Source organism: Trachurus trachurus, assembly GCF_905171665.1.
Source record: "Trachurus trachurus genome assembly, chromosome: 24".
In the NCBI taxonomy this organism is placed as follows: Eukaryota; Metazoa; Chordata; class Actinopteri; order Carangiformes; family Carangidae; genus Trachurus; species Trachurus trachurus.
The window spans coordinates 14,105,795-14,118,577 of record NC_139910.1 but is presented as its reverse complement, the minus strand read 5'-3'; the positions used below and the strand labels follow the sequence as shown (position 1 = coordinate 14,118,577).

Below are 12,783 nucleotides of genomic sequence, written 5' to 3'. Positions count from 1 at the left end.
CATACACGTGCCTTCACACACACACACACACACACACACCTTTTTTCTCATTCTTTCCTTCTTCAAGTTAGCCGCCACGTTCCCATCTTGCTGATCAAAGATAACTGGTCGTTATTGGAAATCCTGAAACTGATCACTCTCACTGTTCATTGTTGGCACTCTAATCCATCACATTTCTTCCGAAGTCCTCTCCTTCCCGATGTATTCAACCACATCCCATTGTTTTTTTTCTCTCCCCACTATCAAAACCTCCCTCCCTCCCTCTCTCTCAGCTTCCTCACACACACCTTGATCTCTTTTCAGGAAGCCACCTTGTTATTGCTTTGACTGGTTTTGATGCACGGAAGCCAGAGAAGGTATGTATTGGGGTCTTTGACAGGTAAACAGTGAAGCTGCAGCTGTCTTAGCATTGTAATGAAAGGAAATATCAAATAACATGTACAAGAGAATTTCTCTTGACTTTTTGGAACAAGTTCGTCACTGTAAATAAACTTTATTTGTAAAAATAAAGAAATCTGTGTGAATGTGTTTGCGAAAGAATGCGGAAGGGAACATGTGCTGGTGTTGCAGAAAACTTCAAAAATGTTAAAAACAAAAATAAACAAATCAAAAACGCCAGAAATAACAAACGGTGACTTACATGCTTCCTGTGGCTGAGCTGCTGTCTGTGGGCAGGGAGCCGTTGGAGCGCTCCATCTGGGCCAACCTAGGAAAGAAAAGCAGCATTAGGGACTAAAATTTAAACATTTAAAAGCTGGTTTCACCTCATTAAAATGCAGAACATCAGTGTAAACAAATGAGGATCTCGGTCCCTCAGCAGGACCCCAATTACGATTTTAAAAATTTAGTGACGTCTCTAAGCAGGTTAAATGACAAATGATTCTTTTTTGTTTTGCAAAAACAAGATTACAATGGCCACGTTTCATGCATACAAAGACTGTGTACTAATACGTGAATGCATTTTGTCCACAGGAGCGTTTTTGTATTATTTCTGGTCACAGATCCACACAGAGGAGCCATGCTAATGAGGCAGACTCCCACTGATCACAGCTTGTATTCAGCAAACTCTATAATACAGCAGCACCAAGGTTGTCCCGCAGATGAATAATATGATCCACAAAATATCCTTTGGGGTGAAACTGAACTACAACAGAATATACTGTAAGGGGGGGCGGCGCTGGGAAGAGATTCACCAGTCAAATCCTATCATTGTGCGCATTTGTCCATGCAAATCTATAGGCTATGCCACAATCTATAATGTCAGCATCTAAAGCTCAGTTAAAACAGTAAGTCATGCCTGTGTCATTGCTGATAAAACGACGCAGCAGGAAACACTGAGCGAAGGTTAATTGTGTGTGACCGGTGGAAGGTTGCAGGACACACAGAGCAGCTCTGTGCATCACAAGACCATCCATAATTAAACCTTGTGTGGAAGGACACACTGGGGTCTGTTCTGACACAGGTAACCCTTGCCCGGTTCAGAGAAGATAAGCTCAGGACTTATTAGAGATTCATTCAGTGACGAGATGGGATTTATGTGACTGTGATACTTGTGGATCTTTATATTCAGACTTATCTTAAAATCAAATATGACAGGTTTTCAGTCTCAGTGCAGGGGAGCATTAGTCTGTGCGATGTTGGCAGTGATTAAATGCAGCTCATACACCGTGTGTACATGGGTGTGTGTTGATGTGCGCGCCAGTGTCATTTCGAAGTGGGCGGTTGAAAACAGCTTTTGGGCCGATCTGTTGCAACTCTGATCTCAGCAGCAAATCCATTATGTCACCAGCCGTAGCGGTGGGTGGCTGTGTGTTCTCTGAGTTCTCTCACTGAGCTTTGACAGTCATCCGACATTTAATGTATGGGAAGACTTAAGAGAAAAGCAGATGCACAAAGTTTAACAGGGTATTTTATGGTTGCTGTTGTTGACAACTTTTCTCTTTGCACTCAGAACTCACAAAATAGCAAGTTTCTATGCATTTTTCCACTATGAGCATAATAAAAAGTTCATATGATGGATTTATGCTTTAAAAAAATAATAATTTTGCAACAACAATACCAACTCCAGACTTATCACTGAATGGTGAAACTGGTCTCAAATTTTGCACTTTACAAATGTTTATTTTCCTCTCCAATTTAGTGGAAAAAAACAAACGGCATCCCATATACTTCCCTTGTTCTGTCTTTATAATGATTCAGCTCAATAGAGCCAGCACAGATTTGAAAAAAAAAAAAATAATAATAACAGGATATTTTGGTAGATGCTGGCAGAACAGGCTTCGTTTGTGTTCCATTCTGAGCTTCAAGTGTCAGTGTGAGATCAGTTTCATTTTGTAATGAGCAAAAAGCAAAAAGCAGAGTGGCTTAAGAAAAGAGAGTTATTTACCACAATCAAATATAATGCAGAAGCAACTAATTAAGATACTTAACAGTATCTCTGTTTATATGACGGCCTTCAGGCTATACTGGGCAGAATAAAGCTGCCAGTGTGCGTCTTCAGGAGTGTTGTTCAGAGGAGTGAATAGCTTTTAAAACCTACTACTTTCAAACGCTCAAAAGCTCTGTTGGCTTTTCACCTTGCTTTCTACTGTGGCCATTTAGAACAGCTGTAAACACATTTGATTTCCGACAGGGTCGCACAAAGCATCGCATGAACTACTTCAAACACAACCCAGCTCCACAGTTCAATAATACACAACAGAGACATGTAATGACACTAAATTAAGTTTCTGGTTTTCATTTGATGTCATTCCATCTCCTGCAAACCACATTTTTATACATTTATACATTTCTGCTGATCCTTTAATACAGCATAATACAGCCTTGTTTAATGTGATTTTCTGTAGCTTTAGCGCTGCCGCTGTTCTCTGTGTATTTCATGCTTTTAAAATCATTGTGTGGAAATTTGATTTGGTTGTCATGTTCCTGGCTCATTGTTGTCAATATCAGATTGCACTTACATAGTTTTGCATTAAATGCAGATTGAAGGCAAATGTGGCTTGGAGTATGGAAATATTTAAAAACAGAACAGAAAATGGCCTTGAACTATAAGATTTATTTATTTTCAGTAAATCTAAAATGTACAAAAACACTGGTGTGGCCGTTAAAGTGTTAAAGTGTGTTTCCCCTCCTATAATGAAGCTCCTGAGATTTTCTTTAATGTGAAGAGGCCGGTGCATATTCTCATTTGTCCAGGTCATAGTATTTCAATTTATTTAATTTAATTTAAATTTCGATTTAACCTCCTTTGAAAAAACTTTAATGTGAAGCATTTAAATGCAGTTAGCACTACTTTATGTGTATGCTTTATGGCGTCTGATATGATGAGATGATGATTGGGAAATGCAGTGCAGTGCATACCTGCTGGCATACTGCTCTATCCTGGAATGGGTGTCATCATGAGAGAGCTGAGGTGACTGGGACAGCCTGGAAATGAATGGGGTAATGGAGATGAATGAGATCCGGCATGCTCACACAACCTCATTAGCACACAGATTCACAGGCACATGCACACACAGTCGCTCGCAAACAACCTAATGACCCTTCTCAACATCACCTAGAAAACAAATCTGATGATCCTAGGGAGAGAAATAGGAGAGCAGGATGATCTACGGAGCGGTCGGGTGGTTTTTGACAGCCGCTGCTGGGATGAGCAACTGAAAGCTAGTTGGATGCTTCAGTGAGGAGAAGGTGGTGACGGTGAAGAGACAGTGGGTGAGTGGGTTTTTTGGGTATTTTTTTTTTTTTTTGCACGTACAGTCAGTGGATCAGGCAGGCGGGTGGGAAGGCAGGCAACATGCAGTGCAGTCATGGCTTAGTTAGTGTGAGGAGGACGCAAAGGGAGGTGAGTGAGGAGAGAACAAGAGTAAAAAAAGGAGGTGTTTCTTAAAAGGCATTCCAGTCCGGGGACGAGGTGTAGTTTCTGGTGGCGTGTATACTCACTCATACTGCTCCGGACACATGCTGATGAGGGTGACGGGACTGTAAGAGAATCGGAGGGAGGGAAGGAGGGAGGCAAGGGAAGGAGGGAAGGGGAGTAAAAAGGTACCACAAAACATTTAAAGGGGGTCAAATCCACTCAGTGGGTCAGAAACAAAAACACAGCATGTGGAGGAAGAGCCTGTGTAACTCTCTCACACAGGGACAGCATGTAAAAGCAGGTGGAACACATGGTCTCTTCTTGTGTTACGTAAATCCTTCAGAATAGACCGGTGACACAGAATATGTAGGTTGACAGGCAGATTGTGTGCGTATGTGTGTGTCACAAATCGCATGGAAAAGGTTGAGTGTGTTAGCTGACATTGTTGCAGTCACACACACATTTCATTTAATTGTTTTTTTAATTTATCTTGCATACAGAATGATATGGCCCAAATTCATTCCTTTTTCTCATTTATTTACGGTGGGATTTACTGAAATAGTGTGCCAGAAAAAAACATACATACAACAGAACCTGTTTTCTGGTTAATCTCTTATTGAGTCCATTATGTGATGAAAGTAGAATTGAAACACACCATGAGATCCCAGAAAATGAGGCTAACTGCTCTTTTTTGGAAATAAAATATGACAAAGCAGAATGCGGGCGTTAGTTTCATCAAGTCTTTTTAAGTTTCTAGTTTCCAGTCTGTGGTAATTGTTGCTATTCTTGGAGAAGCACAGCATAAATTGTTACTTGTAAACAAATAGGACACCTTCTTATCTCATGAAAACAAAGAAATGTGTGAAATTTGTGGAGGAGGCTGGCTAGAAATTGGTAAGATAACAGTCGAGGTTGACATTCTTTCGCCTCACGCTTTTCTTCCCACATTAAAGCAGGAAAATTCTGAGGGAGACGCGTGGCACGGCGGTTATGTTTCTCACAGCAGGGCAACAGTGTAGTCACACTTCTGTAGCTGCGAGGAGAATTTGAAATGTAGCAGGAGATCCAGACAGAAAGGAGTTTATAAAAAAACGAGGGAGTGAGAGAAAAAGAGAAATCGGGGTCGTCGGGGCAGACTGAGCTAACTACTGAGAGCTAAAGCTGCAGCATTTTACGCCCCCACCGACATCTTCGCCAGAGGGAACAGTCAGTGTGTTCCTTTTGTTTTTCAGGAGGGTGATGTCGTTTCTCATCTTTGCCAAAAATTGATAGCTTTTTGGTGTGAAGATTGTTTTCCTTTCACCCAAATTTGTCCCACATAACTTGACGTATGACATAATTCTATCTATCAGATGAGTGCACTTCAGAGGTAATCTGCAGCAACGAAGAGGGAGGATGGGAAGGAGAGGGAACTGGAAATGAAGAATGTGGAAAAAAATGAGTGAAGGAAAGGTGAGAGTGAGGGAGGTAAATCACAACAGTAGAGGCCTTGAGAGTAGTTGGGGTCTGATAAATGTGGCTGCATGTGCTTGCTGAAGTACAATAAAGGAGCAGAGCTTCATTTCCACTAGTAGCGGTATAAGTCTGAACACAGCCAGCTGCTGTCGAAATTCATGGCTACAATGAATTTAAAATTAAAAATACTCTTCATAAGAGATCACCATCAGTCTGGCTCTTATTAATATCTTTTAAATGCCTCAATTATGAAAAAAATGCTTTTGGTGGCTTATTATGTCCAAATCTAAGTATTCAGAACATGAATAAGCAAGGTCAGTGGTCTGCAGAATGAAAAAAATGTGGTGCTTCTCCATCTCGGCCTTTGGATTTAATACAGATCTGAATGAGTTCACAAAGGATCAGTCGACACTAAAGATGGTGACTGGAGTAAACAAATGGAAACATATGAGCAATAAGAACCCATCAAGAGGCCTTTTTTTTTCTTCTGAAAGACTGGCTAATACAATGTCACCAAACCTTGCTACTTGGACTTCTGTGTTTCCACCTGGCTACTTGAAAAAATAATATATAAATTGAAGCACTGATTCAGAAGAAAGTGAAGAAACTGCCAAAAGATTAGATGTCCTCTCTCATCTTTTTATGTATTTGTCAAAAGCATACAGTATGTGTTTCACAGTGTTTTCAGGGGAGGTGGAGGTGGAGGTGGTGGAAGGGGGTCTTTGTGAATGCCCTGAAAGGCTTCGAAAAATCAATTTGATCCATCATGCTGTGGTAGTCACTCTGTCTCAGTTAGCACCGTTTCTCCCTGTTCCCCCTCCCCACAAAACACAATCTTCACAGCGAGTGAGTGAGTGAGTGAGTGAGTGAGTGACTGAGGGGGGAAATATACAATCTATCAGTGTAATTTGCTACTAACCAATGTTTTTGGGTTACCTGCCTTAATTCAGTACATTAATCTACCAATACATGTACTAAATATGAATATACAAAAAGTTAAAGTGCACATGTAAAAAAGAAAAAAAAGTCAGCCTCTAATTTTCTAATCCGTATTCAAACCCATTAACCTCTCTGCGAGGCCTAACGCAGGGTGAAAGGCAAAAAAAAAAAGTGTGTGGGAAACCATTAGAATAGTTCTTCCACATTATCAAATTTAGCTGTGACAAATCAAAAATCCTATATGGTGTGAAATTAAGCAAAGATTGAAGTGGGAGGTGAGAGTGGGCGGTGTTTTGCTCTCTCAAGGTGGAGGAAAACAGAGTGGGTGGAATTAAAACAGAGAAATGATGATACAAGAGCAGAGAGGGGAGAGAGACGGGGAGTGAGTGCATTAGGGAGGCCAATTATACAGCAGACAATCTAATTTCCTCTTCTGCTGCTACACTACTTTAAAAATTATAACTTCTTTAAAAGTTCCTTTTGTTAAGACGACCAATGGACCCTGACAAGGCATTAAAGAGGTTTTGGGGCGGATATTTATAAAATAAAGAAATAAAGAAAGAAAGAAGAAATCTCTTAATATTATTCAAAGTTGTACACAGTGAGACAAACTGGAATAAGTGTGATATCCAGTCTTTAGTTCGTTGGTATTCTGCGTTTGAGGCTGAAAAATTGGGAGCAATCACATTCTTATTACAAGCAACATGGCAGCAAATGTGAAACGTGATGTTTACCTAATCTGTATAATTCCTCTTCTTAAGCAGGGACTAGACCTTGTACCAATTATAGAAAAAATCCATTTCAATTTAGGTCACAGTGTTATTCATTCATATGAAGATGACAAGAGCCATAAACTGTGACAATATAGGTCTAAAATGAATGGGGTGTACTGATCATACGCCTAAGCCTGATCTTATGGACAGCTTAAAAGCTAAAAATTGCACATACAGGCTTCTCTCTGCACATAAAGCCGTCTCTTAAGTACACAGCCTGTGGTAACATGTGGAGAGAGAACAGCTCACAGCAGAGACCTAACATGGTAAACGAGACAGGAAAATGATAGCCATTAAATAGTTCTGAATTTCTCTAAGTCTCCATTCCCTTCTGCCATATTTTGAAAAGATCTCCAGGTTTCTCCGGCAATTCCTCTGCATTTCAGAGGCATTTATCAGGCGGGCAGCTCTGCAGGAGTCATTTTTCAGAGCGGAGAGGAAGTGAGAATGGGGCGAGGTGGGAGGTGAGGAGGAGGAGGACAGGCAGAGGATGGGAGGGATGAAAGAGGGAGTGCAATCCATCTGAGAGGGCGACTGCGTGCGGCTGGATGTTGTGGGAAAATCTATCCTCGGCGGACAGGTGTGTCGCTTGGTTTGTGTGTAACGTACGCGTGGGTATCTCCGAGAGCTCGGAAGATGCAAAACGACTTTGTTCGCATAGGAGGAGCATGAGGGGAGGGGGGGGGGGGGTGTCAGAGAGTAACACCGCGAGTGACTGAGTGACAGCTGACAGGCAGAGACATGACAGAGTGAAGGAGAAACATAAAAAAGTAAGAAATGGTGACAGTGTGAGAGCACGAGGGACACAGCAATTAACACTCTGAAACACACAGGGGGGTGAGTGTGTGCTGCCGAGCGTCCCACATGAGGCTTTTCACAACCTGTGACCTGAGGATATTCATGACAGAGTGGGTGATGTGACAATAAGACATATTTAAAGGAGCACTCTACCAATTTTACATGCCAAGTCAATTTAACAGTCAGAGGGCAGACTGTGAAAAGCTCTCGAGAAGCTTTGACAAGTTGAAGAAAATTTATATTAACCACACTTGTCGCTTAAATAATCTTGCCTCTGAGGGTAAAATGTTGTAAGAGATACCCTGGGTGCGTGACGTTCAAAAAAAGACATATCAAGCAGGAAGGTTTTAACGAGAGACACAAACAAGTTGCACTTTGGGAAGTGTAGGATCTTTTTGTTTTTTGGGAGCTTGAGTCCAGACATATAGACCTATTATGAATGTGTAATAACAAATCAGTGCAGTGCAACTTTAAAATACAGAACAGTAACACTTGTCGCATGAATGACAGCTGAATAAAAATGTGTTTACATTTACAAAACAGAAGAGTGAGGGGTTGCTCTTTTTTTATTACCTCCTCCCTCATGTTCTGCTTTCTAATCCAGCAATGAAATTCCTCTCATGACTAAACCTCACCCACATCCTTCACTCACAGGTATGTCTCACTGCAGAGGATAGAAACGCTCTCTCCTTCCTTTTATTGCGGCATTAGGACAGTTGGAAGGTGTAAATAAATATTACCTGCCTCCAGACATAAAACTAAACAATACGGATTCTGACATCGATCTGTGTGTGATGAGTTTTTCATGTGTTCTATTTAATCAGATCAGTTCTCATTCATAAAGACACTCGGGTGTTTACTCACGTCTCCATGTTGTCGCCCTCTAAAACCGTCTGGACAGGTAGGTAGCCGAGCCGAGGGTGTTTGGCGAAGTACTTCTTGGATCGGAATTTATTCTTCAGCACTTTGGTGAAATCACGCATGTCCTCACCTGACGTCGTCTACGACAGACACACACAGAGAGAGAGAGAGAGAGAGAGAGAGAGAGAGAGAGAGAGAGAGAGGGGTTATTTATTTCGGTGTTTGTGTTTCTTATTCACACATGAGCAGCATATGCATTCGTGTTTTGTTAATTAGATGCTTAACAAAGTGTTTGTCTGCCAGAAGCGGTATCTGCCTTGCAAGCTCAACAACAAATTACCACAACAGTCTGTCCAGAGGGCGAGAAAATCCTATTGCAGAGGATTCAGACAACCACCGCTGAACACACACACACGACACCCACAGTTGACAGCTATGTGTGAATGAATGAACAGACTCTATTGAGTTCACTTGGCTTATTGACTAATCCACATAATTTAGGATGGTAGCTTGAGCAAACTAACAGCAGTTACAGAAAAATGTTGCTAAAGCTGGAGAAGAAGATGTGTATGTGTGTGTATGTGTGTGTCTTTTTGTGTCAGCTCCTTCCTGTTGAGCTTATATGTTTTCTTTTGGGACATTTTTTTTCTTGCCTTATTAGATAGTGACAGTGTAGATTCTGGCAGGAAACAATGGGAGAGAAAGAGAAAGTTGTGGGGATGACATGTATTAACAGCCTCCAGCCTGAGTGGAATCAGATAGTTTGGTGTTTTGTGATGTCTGTTTTAACCACTAGGTCACCAGGTTTCCACCTGATGTGCTGAGACAACTCAACTCAGTTCACTCTGACAAAAAGGACACCGGAAACACGAGTCAGTCCAAGTGTCTCATCTCAGGAAAAAAGGTATAAAGATTGAAATTACAGTAATAAATGGAACACAACACCAAATCTGGCTTCTTCAATAACCCTGACAAAGTCCTCTGGAACTATGAAAATGTCACTCCCATAAAAATCTCAACCTAATAAAAAAGCAATATTGTGGCCATAAAATGAACAGTACAACAAAGATGAGAGAACGTTTCTTAATAAACGATTGGAGAGTTTCACAAAAACCACTCCCCATCTGTACCTCTCTGCAAAGTCTATTTGTTTGTTGTTGTTTTTTTTTTGTGTCAACATTATTCACTATTACTTTTTATTTTCAAAGATAGAAAATGGAAACCCTTTTTTTGAACATGGAGAGGAGGGCAAATGTAATTATGTTTAATAGAACAGAAACAATATAAAACTTTGAAAGGAAAGGGTTGGATAAAGTTAAACTGCAGGATTTAAAATATCACAAGGAGCTGATTCAGTTCAAGTTTTTATTTGATTTCCCCGGCAAGACCCCGATAGGAATTACACATTCAGGTGTTCGACACATCTAATAGTTTGGGACTGATACAGTAGGTTTGTTTGGATATTCAGCGTTCATGAACAGCAATAATGAAATCATACTGCAGCTTTTTAGTGTGATTCAAGCAGGAACTGTTCAAGGTTTTTGTTCCACATTCATTTGAGTATTGATCTGGCTGTATGCTTTACATCATTGTTCATGCAGAACAGAAGCCGTTGCTCCAGTCTAAGGTGTTTGGCACTGCCACACAAGCTGTCTCTCTATAATTTGCCTGTATTTGGCTCCTTTATCCTCACATGTCTCCCAGTTGTTTATGCTGAAAAGCCTGCGGTCAGCGTGCTGCTGTCCCAGTCATTCTTCAAAGCGGTGATGGTGATAAGCTGTGACTGGTTTCTGGCAGGCGAAGAGCTTAACATTATGGCAGATAAGTTCAAATATTCCTCTAATCAGTGCGTACAATCTTTTGTCTTATGCTCTCCATCTTTCACAGGCTTCTATGCAGCTTCCAGGCTGCTGTCATGAACGCCTTTCACTGCCAAACAGACCACATCTCTGCTGCTAAGATGTGTCATCGGAGCAGTTTTATCAGCGAGGCCCTTAAATTCAGCTAAATGTCATCTAAACAAAGTCGGCCTCGCCTGGCTGCTCCGGTCAGTTTGATGTCCGCTCTAAGAGAGTGTAGGACAACGTAAAGATGCAATTACTGTGCAACAAAGAGACACACCGATATACGATGCCTGGATGTAAACAACTCATTGGTGCTCACATCTAGTGAATCTTAGTCGATCAGGCTCTAGAAGAAACATCAAGACCATTTACAAGAATTTGAAAAACCTCAATTGAAACATTGAGGCTGAATTCTGAGCAAATGAAATATGTGGTATTTATTTTTTATTGGTTACATGATTGTAGTATGAACAAACTTTCATACTATGTGTTATTGTATAAACATTGTGAAAAAAACTGATTAAATATAATTTAGATTTTAGCTACACTACAAGCTGTGGAAAGAATCAAGAGGGAAACAACTCCACTCTTTAGTCGTTGTTTCATTCCTCCCTCCCTGATAAAGCTGATCATCACTAAACTCCTGAGTAATTATTGTACCCTTTGGCTGAAAATGAAATTTTAACCAACATTTTCAGTTTCAGCTGCAATAAAGCTGAATATAAGATAATGTTTTGAGTTTTTTTTATTTAAGTTATAGCAGGCAGCTGCCGGGCATCTTAACTCAGGAAAGAGTGATCACTTCTTCCTTCAGCTGCTCCTCCAAAGTCAATATCTATCCCATTTGCAAAATTGAAAAAGCAAATTAAAAGACAGAAATGAGAAACGTCCCCACTCCAGTCACTCAAAGTTTGATGTTAAGCAATACTGAAGGGAGTTGGCCTGCTAGTGTGCGATCCAAAATGAGAAAGAGAGCGATGTTCAATTTCGCCGAGCTCTCTCTTCTCTAATATTCTTCTCTCGGCTTGGTAGTAAAGTGAAATATAGCTTTATGGCGGAAATTATAAAAAGACCTCAGAGAGCCATGACCGTTTGAACATTTATTCACAAAAATTCAAATGAAGCCAGAGGTCTGTCAAGAGGGTTGATTATGGGCCAAGTGGGAGAAATCAAGCGGATGGGACATAGAAGCAAGGGACAAGAGTAATGTCAACTTGTATTAACCACAGTGAGAAGATAAAAATCTGCTCATAAAGTTACATTGAAGGGCAAAAGCAAGTTCACAATGCAAAATCAGGACGAGGCTAAGGTCCACACTACAGTATGTTCATGTCCTTGAACTTCATACGCACATCATTGACTTACAAAATATTTGGTCATTAAGACAACAGCGTGTTCTCATAATTGAGGGCTGTAATAGTTAAGAAGTCCCTGAGACATGAGTGTGAATATTCAGGGGCTGGAAGAGTGAGTCAGTGGTTTATGTGACATTAGGAGAGGGGCAGTATTAATGAAAGATGGGGCAGGAGCTAACCACAGTCTGTAAGTGTGAATGCGTACGCCTTCATTAAATGGATGAGCGGAGTGTGTGCGCATGTGGAAAAGAGATACGAGATGAGCTGCTGAACAACGTCTGTGTCTGTGTGTGTGTGTGTGTGTGTGTGTGTGTGTGTGTGTGTGTGTGTGTGTGTGTGTGTTACTCCCTCACCGGTGTGCAGTACTCCACCATGGGGTAGTTGAGCTTGTGGCCCTTGGCTGTGCGCCCAGAAAAGAAGCAGCTCTGACACACATCGTAGTTGAAGTGCTTCAGACTGCGATACCTGAAAAAGAGAGAGAGAGAGAGAGAGAGAGAGAGAGGGAGAGAGAGAGGGAGAGGGAGGTGAAAACTGAGATGAGTTGAGTTGGGAAGTGTGCGGCGTGTGTGTAGATGTCACTTTTATGTCCTCAGGGCCGGTCGGTGCCCGTTGGTGTGTGTTTGGGTGAGAGAGTGAATGTATGTAGCACTACAACATCATGACTCATCTCCAGGCTACTCTGTGCAGCTATGGATTTCCACACAGTCACACACAATCCTCCTACAACAACACAAACACACACACACACACACACACACACACACACACACACACACACACACCCTAAATATGCTGACAGTGTGACAGACAGTTGGATTTCCACCAAAACACAACAACTTGACAACAACTGTCGGGATGTTGTCCTCAGCAGCAGCTGCAGCCAGGAGGCCATTTAACAG

General features: G+C 41.3%; 1 protein-coding gene across 4 annotated transcripts in view; it reads right to left on the bottom strand.

Moving 5' to 3' along the window:
• Positions 1 to 12,783, bottom strand: part of utrn (utrophin) — a 173,565-nt gene that overhangs the window by 16,043 nt on the left and 144,739 nt on the right. For 3 of the 4 annotated variants that reach the window (XM_084001333.1, XM_084001334.1, XM_084001336.1), the window contains 5 exons: positions 12,238 to 12,349; positions 8,689 to 8,825; positions 3,943 to 3,981; positions 3,361 to 3,426; positions 641 to 706 (listed from right to left, as the gene is read on the bottom strand). In XM_084001333.1, the coding sequence (XP_083857459.1) occupies positions 641 to 706; positions 3,361 to 3,426; positions 3,943 to 3,981; positions 8,689 to 8,825; positions 12,238 to 12,349 (420 nt within the window). The remainder of the gene's footprint in view (positions 1 to 640; positions 707 to 3,360; positions 3,427 to 3,942; positions 3,982 to 8,688; positions 8,826 to 12,237; positions 12,350 to 12,783) is intronic. The other variant, XM_084001335.1, reaches the window with a different exon arrangement.